Below are 17,976 nucleotides of genomic sequence, written 5' to 3'. Positions count from 1 at the left end.
TGCCTATTAGGCTCTCTTTGATGAATGTTATTTCAAATGCTAGAGATATAGGTATCCCATGTGTATGATCATTCAGTTGTTGTAATAGCTGGGCGAGCATTCTCGTTCAACAGGGCAGTAGAAGTATTAGCTCCTGAGTTCTTTCAATTCATCTTTGTTACTCTGCCTAAATGAAATTTTGTAGTGAATGCAACTATTTTATTTCAATATGTATCCATGTTAGCTTTCTCAACTGCAAAATAGATGCATGCTGGCCTTGGAACCATGTCTCTGTATTGCTTTTTCTTTTGTTGTTCAAGTTATCCCCTCATATGCACTCGTTAACCATTTACAAATCAATGTCTCCACATGACTTTAAGAGAGTATTTTATGTAGTAAAAGCACAACAGTTGCAAACTTTAGGCTGTAGCTTTTCTCCTCTCTTGGTACTTGTTAGTCTAGGAAAGAACTGAAAAAAAGTTACAGCCTACTAGCAAATTTGCTTCTGCTTCTATAGATTGTTTATTCTAAAGAGAAGGCTCTTTTTTTAGCTTTAAATATCCTTGATCATCCATGTTCTTTTTACTTTCGGAGGCTAGTGGTGTACCTATGACGTACACTCGGGCGATCAAGGACATGTATGATGGAGCCAAGACCAGCAGTTCCCATTTGTGATAGGGTTGCACCACGGGTCAGCCCTTAGCCCGTTTTTATTTGCCCTGGCGATGGATGTTTTGACGCGGCAAATTCAATGTGAGGTGCCTTCGTGTATGCTATTTGCAGATGACATAGTTTTGATTGATAAGACTCGAAGTTAACGCTAAGTTGGAGGTTTGGAGACAGACCCTGGAATCTAAAGGGTTTTGGTTGAGAAGGACCATGACAGAATACTTGGGAGTGCAGATTGAGTAGAGTAGCGCATGAGAATGGCATGGACATGAAACTTGATACCCCAGTCATTCAAAAGAGAGGAAATTTCAAGTATCTTGGGTCTACTATCCAAGGAAATGGGGAGATTGATGAAGATGTCACACATCGGATTGATGCAGGGTGGTTGAAATGGAGGCTTGCATCCGGAGTCTTGTGTGATAAGAAGGTGCCAAAGGCAAATTCTACGGAGTGGTGGTTAGACCAACTATGTTGTATGGGGCGGAGTGTTGGTCTGTAAAGAACTCCCACATTCAGAAGATGAAGGTGACGGAAATGAGGATGTTGCGGTGGATGTGTGGCCACACGAGGAGAGATAGGATTAGAAATGAAGATATTCGGGACAAGGTGAGGGTGGCCTCGATGGAGGACAAGATGAGGAAAGCGAGGCTGGGATGGTTCGGGCATGTGTAGAGGAGATGTGCAGCTGCCCCAGTGCGGAGGTGTGAGAGGTTGGCTATGGATCTGGAGGGGTAAAGGTAGGCCGAAGAAGAATTGGGGAGAGGTGATTAGACAAGACATGGCGCAGTTTCAGCTAACAAGGACATGACCTTAGATAGGAGGTTATGGAGGACACGGATCAGGGTAGAAGACCAGTAAGTAGTTGTGCGTGTCACACTTCGTATAACTCTTGTAGTTTCTTGTCCTTGATTCATGTTATCGTCTATTGTGTCAGGTACTTCGATTGGCATATGATTTTGTGTTGGTTACGCTTTTTCTTTTTGTTGACTGATCTGTCATGCTTTATTTAGTATTTTCCATGGCTTCGTTATTGCTGCTATTTCTTTTTCCGAACTAATGTGGTTTGCTTTTCTTGAGCCGAGGGTCTTTCGGAAACAGCCTCTCTACCTCCATGGTAAGGGTAAGGTCTGCGTACACTCTACCCTACCAGACCCCACTTTGTGGGATTACACTGGGTATGTTGTTGTTGTTTTACTTTGGTTTGTGTTAGTCTATATGCTATAATCATTATTTAACGCAATGGAACAATTTAATGAAAATTCAAGAGTACAACAACAACATACCCAGTGAAATCCCACAATGTGGGGTCTAATGAAAATTCAAGAGTGACTTGGAGAAATATGGATATAGTACAAGCTTTTTTAGAAACCTGTATTCAAGAAATATTGTTAAACGAGAGACTTGGTATAGTTTGAAGGCAGATTCCTAAGTTGCTCCGAAGAATTCTCATGGCTTTATAATTAAGCAAATGTAAATGACGAACAATTAAGATTATCTAAAAGAAAATATCAAGCTTGCGAGCCAATAACTAAAAAGACTCGCAATATTTATGATCGAGCAACCAATATCATTATAATGTCTAATAGTGAGTGGGATGGGTACATAAAGGTTAGTTCATTATCTAGTAAATATTTCCTCTTTTTATTGTAAACAATATTGATTTGAAATGCATGTTGAAAGTATGATCTCTTAAATATGGATATAGGCTCATCCAAAAGCAAAGACATGGAAGACTTCACTTCGACCTCATCTAGATCTTTGTACAACACATTTTGGGGTTCTAATGCAACTGGAATTCATGGTTGGAGTCCGAGTTGTATGACTCCCCATCCTGGTGCTCCGTTTGGGTCTACTAACATAAATATGGACACACTTGAGACTTGATAGTGCTGAAGATCTACTTGGTGACAAAACTGGAGTTCCTACTAGTTCTACATCTCAATCTTCAATTCCAACATAAAGGAAATTTTCGGGAAAGAAAAGGAACTTCTCATCGTCTCAATTGTAAATTGACGAGAAGATGAATATTGCATTAGAGTTATGATTAAAAAAAAAATAGTGACCTGACAGTGAAGAATGTATGAAAAAATTAGGTCGTGCATGGGAAGAACCATTATAGAGTGCAACTGTTAATATACTTTGTGAAGGTAATAGCTATAGTCCTAAGGGGTCGTTTGGTTGCTGCCTTGCTGGTTAGGAAGTGAGTAATTCATGTATTAAAAAACTAGCACAACTAATATCATATTTGGTAGCATTTTAGTTGCTATGTATAAAACTATAAATTCAGCACACACGGTGTTTGGATAACAGCTTACAATCCCGTAAAACTAATACATGTATAAGTTATAAGGGAATCTATATATTATTCATGCAAGATAGAAGATGGAATACCTAATACATGAATAACTAAACCCTGCATAACTATCCATGCATTACTAATACTCGCATAACTCTAACCAGCAACCAAATGACCCCTAAGAATTTTATCTAAAATAGTAGAATACATAAACATAAATCCACAACTGATAGTTCCTTCCACCCACACACGCCCTCACCCCAGCCCCCGAAAAAGAACAACCTCCTCAACTATGAAACTTTTAGGGAAATACTAACCTGGACAATTGGTCGTTCTTCGGTAATTCAACAAACAAATATGGCAAACACACCAACAATATTCAAAATAGTAAGTCAAAAAACAAGTTCATTACAACATTTTTTAGTAGTAAAAAACCCAAAACTGCACATGGACGTAAAAGACAATTCAATCAACATCTCCTAAGAGATGGTCCACTGGAGACCTTCATTTTAAGCATTCGGCAGCCTGGAATGGCCATTTATCCATGCTCAGAAATAAACTAGCTCTTGCTTATCTTCCTTTGAAACTACTATAACCAGCTCAAAGTGAGAAGCTTAGCTCCATTTTTTCTTTTTCTTTTTTTGAAATTGGTAGCTCCATTTTTTCTTATTGCCTCCTCTATATGCAAACTGAGATTTGATTGCAATAAAATCACCCAAAGGAAAGAGAGAAAGAGCATCCGGAGCAGTGACTAGCAAACAGAGGAGATGGACAGAGACGAGAGAGAGAGAGAGAGAGAGAGAGAGAGAGAGAGGAGGAGGGAGAGCAAACAGTTACCAGCTTCGCGTAACCTTCACTCTCTTCCCGAAGAAGGTTAAACTTCGTTTGCTGATAAAGAAGACGAGTGTTTACCCTAACCTGAAATCCATTACAAAAAGACCTCACATTTAAAGGAAAGTATCGTCATCCACAATTTGCAATCAATACGTTGGTGTCTACTGAGTAGAAACCAACAAAGGCAAAGAATAAAAGGGCAGATGGTTCATTAGCACATTCTCATATTAGCCAGGGAAATTTTGCCAACCCTCTGAGATTTTTATGCAACTCAACCATAAAAATAATCACCAACTGACAAGCACACAGTACAAGATGTATTGCAAACTAGCCGGAAGGGATGACCCAGAGCAAGAACAATAGCCCTAAAATATATTATAAGCAGAATGCACCTCTTTCCTTTCTTTGGAAAAATAAAGCACACTATACCTCTTTCGACTTCAAATCTGCAGCCTTTATCTTGATCATCTCAGATTCCCACAAAAACTCTTCCTTTTCACATGAAAAAGCATTTATAAGCTTTCATTTTTCTAGCTAGTATTTAGCAAGAGAAAAATGGTGGAAATTATTAAGTGCAAAAGGTACCTCACATCGCTCCTGAAAAAATCTCAAAGGAACCAAAGCAGATTCCACAAGCCATTTTGCCTATAAAGAAGACAAACCAAAAGTATGTAAAGACAAAATACATGATACTTCAAGATGCCTTTCTACTCTGAATTAAGATCCGCAGAGAAGGAAAACAAAAAGAAATATACCGCAATAGCAACTACCACTACGCCTTGATAAGTAGATTTTAAATCAATGTATCTATTTATTTTAAGAAAGGTAACAATGAGATTTTATTGTTAAGAGCAAAGATATGAAGCAGAAATTGATGACTAAAGGTTTTATCCAGGTATTTGTGGTAATTAATTGTTAGAGGGAGTGATTAAAGTCAAAACAAGCTTAAATCAGATCTCCTCTCTTTTTTTTTCCTCGTGATCAACGCAAGGCTAATAGTTGAAAACAGTAAGCTTCATTTCTGAAATTCACGACCAATGGGTGGACTAATACGATCGCGCATCTGATGTCTGCTACACTCAGTCCATTCAAACCAAATGTCGAGGATTTAAAACCAGCATGATAGTAAATCCTATTTTCCTCCATGAGAAAAGAAAAGAAAGAAAGGGAAGGGGTGAAAGAAAGAGAGGGTTGTAATTTGGGTTGAGAAGAAGAAGAGTGATTCCGGTTGAAAAGCCACCGGAAAAAGGTGTCCTACAATCCTAGGAAGTAGGAGAGAGAAAAATCTTGAGGAATGTACCTGGGCGCATTTTGGGGAGTAAGGCAATTTACTATCTCACGAATGCTTTTTTTTTTTTTTGACAAGGACTATCTCAAGTGAAGTGTATCAAAGACGAGGAAGGGAAAGTTTTGGTAGAGGATGCCCTTATTAGACGAAGATGGCAGTCCTACTTTCATAAACTCCTGAACGAAGAGGGGGACCGGAACATAGTTTTAGGCGAATTGGAGCTCTCTGAGAGCCGCCGCGATTTTGGATACTGCAGGGGGGTCAAGGTTGAAGAGGTCGAGGGGGTTATGCAGAAGATGAGCAAGGGGAGGGCGACCGGGCCAGATAAAATACAGGCAGAATTTTGGAAGAATGCGGATAGGGGAGGCTTGGAGTGGCTTACGCGGTTATTGAATGTTATTTTTAGGACGGCAGAGATGCCTGAAGAGTGGAGATGGAGCACCATGATCCCGTTGTATAAAAACAAGGGGGATATTCAGAACTGCAACAACTATAGGGGTATCAAGCTATTGAGCCATACGATGAAAGTTTGGGAGAGAGTGGTCGAAGCGAGGATGAGGAAGTTAGTTTCTATTTCGGAGAACTAGTTCGGATTCATGCCGAGGCGTTCGACTACAGAAGCCATTCACCTGGTGAGGAGGTTGGTGGAGCAGTATAGGGATAAGAAGCCTGACTTGCACATGGTGTTTGTCGACCTTAAGAAGGCTTACGACAAAGTCCCGAGAGAGGTGTTGTGGAGATGTCTGGAAGCTAGAGGTGTTCCTGTAGCATACATTAGAGCGATTAAGGACATATATGATGGAGCCAAAACCTGGGTGAGGACGGTTGGAGGTGACTCGGAACACTTTCCAGTCACGATGGGCCTGCACCAGGGGTCCGCGCTTAGCCCGTTTCTGTTTGTTTGTTGTGGCTATAGACGCTCTGACAAGCCACATTCAAAGAGAGGTACCGTGGTGCATGTTGTTTGCAGATGACATTGTGCTTATTGACGAGTCACGGAGCGGTGTTAACGCGAGACTGGAGGTTTGGCGACATACTCTAGAGTCGAAGGGTTTCAAGTTGAGCAGGACTAAGACAGAGTACTTAGAGTGCAAGTTCAGTAATGGGAGTCAAGTAGAGGACGAGGACGTGCAGCTGGATACTCAGGTCATCCCGAAAAAAGAAAGTTTCAAGTACCTGGGGTCGATCATCCAAGGGACTGGTGAGATTGACGACGATGTCACACATCGTATTAGAGCGGGGTGGATGAAATGGAAGCTCGCATTGGGGGTGTTGTGTGATAAGAAGGTGTCGCCTATTCTAAAGGGAAAGTTCTACAAAGCGGTGGTTAGACCGGCTATGTTGTATGGGACGGAATGCTGGCCAGTTAAGAAAGCGCATGTCCAGAAGATGAAAGTAGCTGAGATGCGGATGCTGAGATGGATGTGCGGGCATACCAGGAGAGATAGGATTCGAAATGAAATGATTCGAGATAAGGTGGGTGTGGCCCCTGTGGTGGATAAGATGCGGGAAGGGAGGTTGAGGTGGTTCGGCCACGTGCAGCGGAGATGCGCTGATGCGCCAGTGAGGAGGTGTGAGAGGATGGCTGTGGTGGGCCTGAAGAGAGGGAGGGGTAGGCCAAAGAAGGCCTGGGGAGAGGTGATTCGGCAGGACATGGCGTTACTCCAGCTTACCAAGGACATGACCGGTGATAGGAGGGGGTGGAGGTCGAGTATCAGGGTAAAGGGCTAGTGGGGGGCCGCGAGGTTTCCTTTCTCGTATTAGGAGTATTTTTATCCTGCTTCTATGTGTTGATCTTGTCTATCTTTGTTATTTTTATCATGACTTCGTTGCTCTTGCTATTTCTCATTTTCACATGATTTTGATTTGCTAGTCCGTATCGAACTCTTTTCCCTTGTTTCCCTTATTTTCCTTGTTTTCTTCTGAGCCGAGGGTCTTTCGGAAACAACCTTCCTACCTTCCAAGGTGGGGGTAAGGTCTGCGTACACTTTACCCTCCCCAAACCTCACGTTGTGGGATCCAACTGGGTATGTTGTTGTTGTTGTTGACAAGGACTATCTCATGATTGCTTTAAAGTAATCAACTTTGAGAAAATTATCAAAATGGTCCTTAATCTAGTTGGACTATTTTGGTTCTTGATGTCCATATCTCAACAGAATAGTCCTTAATGTATACAAGAAGGGGTTGCTTTTAATCCTAAACCCTAAAACTAACGGCATAGATCACCCTAAAACTAACGGCATAGATCAAACATACTGTTTAATTTAACTAACAAAAAGTTTTGGTGGTTATCCTTGTCGCCAATGTCTTGCTCGCTCATACAGGTGCTTGCGACGGGGAAAGTGAAACTGAGGAACCAAAAAGTATTTCTAGCACAAAAAAAAAAAAAGAGGATATGCAATAGCAGACGTAATGGATTTTGCGCATGATTCCATTTTTCCATAACACTAAAAGGAAATAGCAGAAGAAATATTGAATTTTCCTCCTGTTTTTTACAAACTAAATTCTTGAAGCAAAAGGTTTTCTTTCTGTTATTTCTTGGAGAAAAGTTTCTCAAAAAAGATAAAAACGAAGAAAAAAAAGTGAGTTGATTTTAACGTTACCATTGTCAAAAAACAAAAAGTGAGTTGATAATGACTAGATTTAAAAAGTAGTGAACCAGAAAACGAAAAGTTTTCTTCAAGGACTAGTTTACCATCTCTATAGGAGTCCTCAGTCTAACTTCCGGGAGGTTGATGACTGTTGAGGTCAAGTTGGTTTCTTCCAAGTTTCGAGGAAATTTTGAGTTATGCTAATGGATCTCCAATGTACAAAGCCCAAATAACCAATAATATATTACCATGCTAGAACTTTTTTTCCAGTAAATTTTTTTATCAATGGTAGAAGCAATGTTATCAAAAGCGAAAAGCTCTAAGGTCTGTTGGGGCTTTAAGCGCAAAGCGCAAATAAAGCGTGGGCTTTAATGAGAAAAGGCGCAAATGCAGAAAAAATACAAATAGATATGTTAGTCCAAGACTAATCTTTTTTTTTTAAACTGGTAACTTAAGTCCAAGACTAATTTTATTATAGTAATTACTCCAAGACTAATTTTATTATAATAATTACTCCAAGACTAATTATTATAAGCATGAATAACAAATATATGGACAAAGAGATTGATTTTTTCTTACGATAAAGTGAAATATCAATGAAAATTTTGCCTTAGAGCCTTGATGACGACACTGAAGCGCACGTTAAGCGAGGCGAAGCGCTCAAACATGCATTGAGCCTCGTTTCAGGGCTTAAGCACGCTTTAAGCGCGTCTTTGACAATCCTAGGTAGAAGTAAAATTCCATAGCTAGTAATTACTTTTTTTCTCTAGTAAAAATCCTCACTTCTCTCATAAACTTAACATATCCCTGTTGCAAGCAGTTGCGGGTGGGAAGCCGCATTGGTACTGCAAGCCCATGGCGAAATGAGGTAGGGATAACAACAACTATTACAAGTTCACCTCAGTCATAAACAAGTTGGGGTCAAATATATGAATCTCCACGTATTCATTCAAGTTCGTTACATATCAACATCATACTAAATAACATAAAATAAAAATATGTATATATATATATATATATATATGTATATATATATGTATGTATGTATATGTATATGTATATACATATACATATACATACATATATATATACATATATATATATATATATATATGTGTGTGTGTATATGAATTATACAACAACAACAACAACAACCCAGTGAAATCCCACAACGTAGGGTCTGGGGAGGGTAGAGTGTACGCAGACCTGACTCCTACCAAGGTAGGACGGCTGTTTCCGAAAGACCCCCGGCTCAATAAAAGCATAAAAAGAAGTCAGATATGGTTAGATAAGGTTAAGAGATTCGGATAAGAGATTTAAAGCGATATGGAAATGAAATAATGCAAGCGACACAGATAATACAGGATAATATGTGTATATGAATTATATATGAATTAAATAAATAATAATAGAAATTCTCTCAACCTGTCCACAATGCATTATCTTATCCTATCTTAATTACCACAATTCCCCCGTTCGACAAAAGTTGCATCCTGTCCACAATGCATTATCTTATCCTATCTTAATTCACAATATCCCTATTACACAAAAGTTGCATTTGTATATTATCACCTATATGGATCTTTTATTCCATTGTACCATAGCTTTAGCTAAACCTACATTGATACCAAGGATTTCTAGGTCTTTCGGGGCGAGTTCCTTCCATGTGATTTTACGTCTACGCAGTCCCCTTTTTAACACCTTCACTTAGTGTACACACCCACGGACGATGCATCTGTAAGTTGATGTATGACATGTCCAAACCATCTCAAGCGACCTTCTCGCATTTTATCCTCAATGTGCTACTTGCACTTTTTGGCAGAAGTGGTCATTTTTAATCTTATCTAGACTTATATCACTGCACATCCATCTTGGTATCCGCATGTCTGCAACACTCATCTTGAGAATATGTTGGGACTTTAGCCGCCCAACATTACTATACAACATTGTCGATTTTATAGTTGTTATATAGTACTTACCTTCCACTTTGATAGGCATTCTTCTTTCACTTAACGCCCCGGTAGCACTTCTCCATTTCTATCGTCCAGTTTTAATCATATGAGTAACATCTCCATCTATTATTTCATTCTCTTGAAACAACGAGCCTAGATATCTAAATTGTTTGCATTTTGACGCTGCAATCACATCTAATCTCACCTCCACTACTATCTTCACATGCGGACTAAACTTGCAATGCATGTATTCAGTCTTACTTCTACTTATCCTGAACTCTTACTCTCCAAGGTGTTTCTCCATAATTCAAGCTTTTTGGTTGACACCCTCAGTAGTTTCGTCAATTAACACAATATCATCGGCAAATAGCATACACCATGGGACCTCATCTTATATTTTGTCGGATAGCTTATCCATAACTAGGGTAAACAAGTAGGGGCTTAATACCGATCCCCAGTGAAAACCCACTATTGTAGGAAACCCCTATATATCACCTATTACTGTTTTACACTAGTTGTGGCTCTTTCATACATGTCCTTTATTGCATTTATATATCTAAGGGATAATTTTAGAGACCTCCCTCCTGGCTTTGCTTCATAACACTAACTTCCATTGTGGTTTACAATATTATGCTTGCCTCTCTTATACTGGCTTCTTTGTAACAATTCTTTTAAATATTTATTATTATTAATATTAAAATTATGTTCGGACCAATTTGCCTTTGAGACCAACGGAGAAACATCCGGCCTTCACCTAAAACCTTATACGTCAGACCCATCTTCTACCACGCTCGAAGACAATCATTTTACCCTTCCCACTTGCACTACCTTACACATATAAGATACCCGCACCACCTGAACTACGACCTGAACCTGACACCCATTCTTGAACTAAATAAAGTTATAAAGACAATGCGGTGTTGAAGATAAAGTTTAATATATTGAACTTTTAAAGCGGGACTATCTCTAGTGTTAAGAGTATATGTTCCTAATCTAGGTCATTGTCCTCCACCTTGCGCATCTTTTAGCTTACTGATGAGTGTCAAAGATAGACGAGTCACACTGTAGGAAGAAAGTTGTCAGGCATTGAATGAAGGGAAGGCAACCCAACCCAACCCAACCCCTCCCCCAGAAGAAGGAAACTATGACTAGTTAGACTGTTAGTGACCAAATGACAACGTCGACGTTGGAAAAGAAGGTGAGATACGAGATTGAAGCAGGGTAGTGCTAACTTTTCAAAAAAATAAAAGAAGCGTGAATGGCACCAATCCTGATTGATTGTGTTGAAGTGAAGGGTTTTTTCCTACTAGTGAGTACAGATATGCGACAATAAGCCTGCTTTTACAAATTCTTGTCTTTCTCTATCGAAAGTAAAGTTAAACTTAACCGATTGGTAGTAGGTTCGAATCCTACTTGGGAATAGAAGAGTGGTGAAAAATGAGTCAACCTGTGAAGGTTCTTGAGGGGTGAAGAACAATGTTTCTAGGTTGTTCTGGAGGGGCAAATTAGTCTAACCATCATTTTTTTAACGTAATAATAAAAAGTTCAAACAGATTGTTACAAAAAAAAAAGATTAAATAAAAGATGTAAGTAAAATATTGTAAACCACAAGGGAACTCAGTGTTACGAAGCCAAGAGGTCTCTGAAATTATCCCATTTAATTAATATGAATCCATTTCTTCTCCATCACCCACCAAATAAACTTTCATGGTACTCTATCATATGCTTTCTCTAGGTCAATAAACACTATGTGTAGGTTGTTCTTCCTTTCGCGATAGCTTTCCATCAATCTTCTTAGCAAGAATACAGCCTATATTGTGGATCTATCAAGCATAAATCCAAACTGATTCTCTTTTAGTGTTGTCGTGTTCTGTCTACAACGTATCACTCTTTCCTAGAGTTCCATCGTACGACTCATGAGTTTAATGCCACGATAATTTGCACAATTTTGAATATCTCCTTTGTTCCTATCAATCGGAATCGGGGTATTATTCCTCCACTCATTGAGCATCCTACCACCTCTTAGTATAGCATTGAATAGCTTGGTGAGTCATTCTACACTGCTATCTCCAACACACTTCCAAACCTCTACAGGGATACTATCTGGACAACCACATTTTTTGGCAATTCATCAATTTAACAAGATGTTTAACCTCAGTCATTAGTTTTAGGATTTATGTTCAAAAGTGTCCATGTTTTACATACATTAAGGACCTTCATTTAAGTGATATACATCAAGGACCAAAATAGTCCAACCCCTACACATTTAAGGACCAATTTGATCATTTTCATTGATATGGAACAAAATCCTATATGTTTTTTTTTTTTTTAGAATGGTAATGTTAACAAAATCCCATATGTCAACAATATAATAACATGTAAATGACTTCTCTACCCCAAAAAAAAAATCATCTTTGCCAAACAGGGACCTCATAAGTGCACCAAACAATTACCAAAACATGAGGCTATTCTTTTTTTAAAAAGGTAACAACTTTGTACTATAGACCAGTAATTAGGTAGTACTGAAAACCCCTTTGCAAAAGAAAAAAGAAAGCTAAGAAGATAAGAAAGTAAATTCCTAACATGAGTCAAGAACTTCAAGGATTGAACTGCATCTACAGAGGGATTCTTTGTACACCAAAAACAAAATAGCAACATACAATCTTGCTTGATCTTCTGTAGAGTGCTACTTCTATCCTCAAAACATCTAGAGTTCCTTTCTTTCCAGATTGTCCACCATATGCAAGTTGGAATAATCCTCCAATAGCTTCTATTCCTTACCCCAATCCCAGCCTCCTCCCAGCTAGAAAGAGTTAACAATCTTGCTAGGCATTGTACAAGATATGCCTCTGAGATTGATAAAAATCTTCCATAGCTGACCAGTAATTCTGCAATGTAAAAACAGATGTCCTACTGTCTCGGCTGCTTCCCCACATAAGCAACAATTTGAAACTAAGATAAACCTTCTCTTTCTCAGGTTTTCATGTGTCAAAATAGCTTCTTTTTATGTAAAAAAAATACTCTCCGCCTGTTTAAAATCTCTCAAATTTTCCTTTCAAATACTCACATGAGACTTAACGAGGGTTACATCTCAGGCCCAGTGTCTTCTTCTTCTCCTTCAAAAGGTCCAACCCTGTAGCAAGTCTTCCACTGTACCCAACATTGTCCACTGCATACCAAATTAGTTCAACAGTATCCACCAAATAGGATAATAACTTGGGCATTACAACTTTTGGCCATTTCTCCCGATCATCTACGCATTAAGCACCAACTAACCAACATAAGCGATCTTTACCTTCCACGGGTTCTTTGTTGTTAAGATCACTCTTATTCCTGCTAACCATGCGAAAAAGTTCGCCTTCTGAGGCACTTTCAATAACCAAACAAATAGATGTAGGGAAGTAGTCTCCTTTTTACCAAATAATTAATGTTATTATGGTTGTGGCCTCGCCATCTCTAAGTATACTGCTCAGCATAAGTCAAGTTATTTTATCAGTAATTCAATCAATATGTTAAATCCTACTAGCTCCCAAGCCTGCGGATTTCTTCTAAATTTCAAATTCAAGAAACCCCCCATCTTCTGTCCCATGCATCTATTATTGAATTGTCATCCCTCCGGCTGAAAATCTATGAACTTTGAGGACAACAACCCTAAGTGTGTCATCCATGCACTTCTAAAACCCAACTCTGCTTCAATTCTACATATATGTGATGCTCCCAAACCCGACCTTGCTCTTCTATGTATATGTGATGTTCCCACTGAATTCTTCTATTCTTTAATTACATCTCCAAATTGTGCAACCTAACAGTAATGTGAATTCCTAGTTCTCCACCCCAATCTAAGGTTTTGTGATTTTCAACAATTACAAGCCTCCACCAAGCATGTTCCCCAGTGCCTAACCTTTATAGCCATATTCCTAATAGTGCTTTATTGAATACACTCACATCTCACTAAAACCGTCCAAATGTTCTAGGGAAATTAACCACATCTCACTTAACTAACTGAACCATTTTTATTCCATCATTTGCTTCCCATCGATAAGTCCCTAGAAGTCTCTCCCGCATATCACATTAAATAGGTGTTTGCATAAGCGACATATAATTAGTTGGAATGATTGACAATGTGCTCTTGATTGAGACTTCATTTCCCCTTTTTTATCAAGTACCTCTCACCCCACCCTGCTAACCTTTCCCCAACATTCTATTTACTACATTCCAAATTGCATTATCCTTGTTTGATGCTCCCAGCGGTTTGGAAGTGGCCTAATCCTGCACTTGAAAGCTTGTGCTAGCTACTAAATGTTGCCCCCCCTCCCAACCCCCCAAAACACACAACGAGATGTATGAGTTCCTAGCTACCAAATTGCTACAAACATGCACTTAGTTATTCTTCCATGGAGTCATGTTTCCTCAACCTCGCACTCATCACCACCCTTGATGATGAAACGAGCAACAAAAAGGATTTAGAAATGAACCTCACTGAAGTTAACAAAGATGGAAAGTTAAGACAAGTTGATTCACTAATATTGCCCAATTTTGGCAGCAAACTAAACTTGAACTTTGAGGGCACAATGGAAAGCTACATTGAGGGTATACAGCATAATTTGACGGAAGTGAATTTGAGCAATCTAAGCAAAATCATTGGAGTTCCTATACGATGTCAATCATCATTTAGTTCCTACTTCCTCTATGATGTCAAGGCACCGACCTCAATAGGAGGGTTCTCATAATGCACACTAGACGCCAAAGAGCACGATAAGGACAGATCAGAGTTAAGTGACATCCTACATGGACCCAACTACTTTCTAACATTCACTATCCAGGTAAATGATCATGTTCCATAGAAATATGGTTTTTCATATTAAATCAGAAAGAAAATTTGTCAAAGTCCCTCAACAAAATGAGCTATACACACAAACAAAGTAAGTTTCAAGGACAGAGATTATGTCCTATGTAAAGTAGCTAAAATTTGATTCATGGCCTCTGAAATAATAGATGTTAACCGAGTCATTAACCAAGCACTAACTAAACGTAGCAACATCTTTGAAACATAGAAGATGTCATCACATCCACCATTAAGATCCAAATCCTATCTAGCACCATGCTTCTCCCAAGCCAAGAAGTGTAAATCTCAACTTCTATAGAATCGAAGAATGGGTCCCATAGCAGGGAACCAACAAAAATTGATCTCTTTATTCCTCCATCCTAAGACTTTACCAACTTTAATAGCTCGGAGACTTTTTCGCCAAGTAAAATAAAAAAAGTTTGAAAAAAGAGCCTTGAATGCCAGACTGTCAAAAAAACAGAGATACAAGGCACGTAAAAGAACAAAGGAGATCAGGCTAACCAGCTTGTTAACACGTTGACGATTTTCTCCCGGCAACGACATCTGCAAAGCAAGAATATTTCCAATGTATCAGTATGATAGGTGTCCTAAAAGAATTTTCACGATTTCATTGCATAAATTATTAAGTGCATTGACGAGGACAAGAGCGAACTATTTTGCTAATATTTGCTATAAACTATGAACTGAATCAAGCTCTGCCATTAAAAAAAAATCGATTAATATTTTCTCTAATTTAATATGTGAAACCAAAAAATTATATAAACTATATGTCCCTAGAGAGCTTGATCTAGCTATTTGACCATTACAATTACAATTACATCTCATATGCATTTTCTTGTAACTCACACACAAGTCCTGATAATGACCGTGGAAAACCTGAGAATCCACTCCTATTTTACCACCTGTGCCTAGCGCCACTAATGCTAGTGCTAGCAACATATAGTCAAGAAAAAACTCAACCACGGAGATCCCTTCGGCCTTCCTAATTGAGTTTTTACAAGCCGATATTCGACTGGATATACTCATCAATTCATCAAACTACGCTAATGATAAGAAAAAGAATCATAAAACTCCAACAAAGAAATTTGAAGTTTTAGGTTGGAGGTTTATAAGCCAAAATCAAGCGGTGTTTGCTTTGTGTCTAAATTTAAGTAAATGAATATGTGGTGTATAAAGATAACCCTTGTGTCCCATTATTTATGTCTATTTTCGCATATTAAGAGTCAAAAAGTAAAGGAATATGGACAATAATTTCAGAATTAATAGTTGACAATAAGAAGAGAAAACTCACATCCTGAGCCAATTGGGTAACAATATCAGCCAAACTCGACCCTAGCTCCTCCTGGGAAGCATAATCCACAAACTCCACAGACTCTAATGCCACTTTACATTTCTGAAACGGCAATTCGCCCCGAACCTAAAATACCCAAAACAACCCAAAACGATCAATTCACAGACCTCAAAGTAACAAACCAATGCACATCAACGTTAACAAAAATATCCTTTCAGGGCCTGTTTCGTTTGAATTCTTTTACGCGTCTAATCAGTATGTTGTTTTAAATTCAATAAATTTACAAACAGAAAATACTGCTTTGTAGGAAATAACCAACTAATCTCACCCAAAGGATCAATTTTTTATCAATTAGCTATTAATTGATTTTCCAAACGGGATAATCAAACTTGTCAGGAAAATCACCTTTTTAGCAACTAACCGAGTATTTCAACAAATTTAATCAGTTACTAATGGATTTTATAAATAATCAAACTTGTGAAAAATCACCTTTTTGCAAATAACCAACTATTAATTCAACAAGTCAATTATCTGATAATCAGAGTTGTTAAAATTTTGAACAAAATGAATGTATTTTACTTAGAAATAATGAGGTAAAAGGAAAGATAAATAAAAGAAAGAAAGAATACCATAACCCAGCAGAGCTCATAGAGAAAGCGAAGAGTGGGAACAGGTTGAGAGAATTTGAAGCTAGTGTTTCCATTTTTCAACTCTTTGATGGACTCCTCTGTAAGGTACAAATACTCCAAAGGTGAAAGAGACATTTTTGCCCTAGGGTTTTGCCACTTTCTTTCTTGTTAACAACTGTAGAGATATACGAAACCCCTAAATTGGGGGGGCTTCCATGGGCGAGTGCGTACAGATAAGAGTTTTCTAGGGTTTCAGGTGCTTCTGTCTGAGCTTCAAGGAAAACCAAAGCCTTTTGCTGTGCCAGAAATTTCCGATCCTTCTTTTCTTTCTTTCTCCTTTTTATAATCTTTTTTTTTTTTTTTTTGCGCGGATTGTCCTTTTGGTGGTCTTTAATTTTTTACCATATCTTAAAAAAACTGAAAATATCTCAAAATTCTGGGTATAAACTCCCGCTCAATCAAAAAAAATTATAAAATAAGGCTTTAAGAAAAATCTGTCTTATACCGCATAGATTTTCTTAAGACATAACTAAAATTATGCTTGCCTTGGCATAACTAAAAGTCTGCCTTATAAGGCAACCTCTGCCGGATCCGGTAGAACTTTAATTATGCCTTAACACAACCTATGCCGCATGAGGCAGACTTTTTTCAAAAGCCTTGCCATGCGAATAATTTTTTATTTTTATGCTTGAGTCAGGGTTCGAACCCAAAATCTAAAGATATTCTAGGCGAAGGGCAAAAATTAAAGACCAGCAATTTGTGGGCCAAAAATTAAAGATCACCCCAAATAAGGGGCATTCTTGCGAATTGCCCTTTTAGAATTAGCTGATTTTGTCGGGCCGGGTGGGCGGGCTGTAACACCTTGTACCTTTAACGTAAGTTTTGGCCATGATCCTAGACTTAGAAAATCAGATAAAGAATGTGGGAATTGGAATTTCCCTGTTCAACTGTAAGATGGGGGTTTACGCCCATGAACAGTGACCGTATTTCAGTATACGGGCCGTATTTCAAGTCGTAAACTAGTACCAAAGACTTCTGAGCATTCTGAAATTTGGCAACTGGATGTTACATTGTTAAATACGAACCGTATTTCAAAATACGGCCTCGTATTTCAAAACGTATTTGGAATTTGGGAAAACTTCCTTGATGAAAGTAGTAGAGCTTTGAAATACCTTTCCAACGGTATACTATGGGGGTCAAACGGACATCTTTGCAAAGAGTTATGGCCATTTTACTGAAGAGACGCAGTGCAGTCCATACGGAATACGGACCGTATTTCAAAATACGGCCCGTGTTTCAAAATACGGCCAGTATGTAACTGGGCAGAAAATTTAATTTTCCAGAACAGTATATATTCGTCCATATCAGTTCAAATCATTATTTTTCATTTCTTCAAGCCCTAGAACGACCTCCTACCCTCTTCCATCATCAAGAACACCAAGGTAAGCCTACTCTAATTATTCCAACTCAATTCTAACATATACTCTAATAATCTAAGCAAGAAATTATTGTTCCTAATCTAGGGTTTTCAAGAAAACCCATCTCAAGGTTCAAGAATCAAGATTTAGGAAATCTTCTCCAAAACTCAAGTCTTTAATTCA

The 17,976-nt window shown here is 38.4% G+C and overlaps 2 protein-coding genes across 8 annotated transcripts in view; one reads left to right on the top strand and one right to left on the bottom strand.

Annotated features, from left to right (window-relative positions):
• LOC132640974 (THO complex subunit 2) overlaps positions 1 to 16,701 on the bottom strand; it is a 61,971-nt gene extending 45,270 nt beyond the window's left edge. For 3 of the 7 annotated variants that reach the window (XR_009582517.1, XM_060357801.1, XM_060357803.1), the window contains exons 1-6: positions 16,376 to 16,700; positions 15,747 to 15,872; positions 14,957 to 14,998; positions 4,364 to 4,423; positions 4,208 to 4,270; positions 3,782 to 3,862 (exon numbers count right to left, since the gene is read on the bottom strand). Coding sequence is in view for 6 of the 7 variants with exons in the window: in XM_060357801.1 (XP_060213784.1) it covers positions 3,782 to 3,862; positions 4,208 to 4,270; positions 4,364 to 4,423; positions 14,957 to 14,998; positions 15,747 to 15,872; positions 16,376 to 16,510 (507 nt within the window). In the remaining variant the exon portion in view is untranslated. Of the gene's footprint in view, positions 1 to 3,781; positions 3,863 to 4,207; positions 4,271 to 4,363; positions 4,424 to 14,956; positions 14,999 to 15,746; positions 15,873 to 16,375 lie in introns of all 7 variants that reach the window. The other 4 variants (XM_060357805.1, XM_060357806.1, XM_060357802.1 and 1 more) reach the window with 3 other exon arrangements.
• Positions 4,961 to 7,790, top strand: LOC132640975 (uncharacterized). Its single transcript, XM_060357808.1, has one exon. It carries the CDS (start codon positions 6,024 to 6,026, stop codon positions 6,795 to 6,797), a length of 774 nt encoding a protein of 257 aa, XP_060213791.1. The 5' UTR covers positions 4,961 to 6,023; the 3' UTR covers positions 6,798 to 7,790.
• Positions 16,702 to 17,976: the final 1,275 nt, after the last annotated feature.

This window comes from Lycium barbarum, chromosome 5 (assembly GCF_019175385.1).
Source record: "Lycium barbarum isolate Lr01 chromosome 5, ASM1917538v2, whole genome shotgun sequence".
NCBI lineage: Eukaryota > Viridiplantae > Streptophyta > Magnoliopsida > Solanales > Solanaceae > Lycium > Lycium barbarum.
Note: the sequence above shows the minus strand (reverse complement) of the source record. Positions and strands in the feature narration are given on the sequence as shown.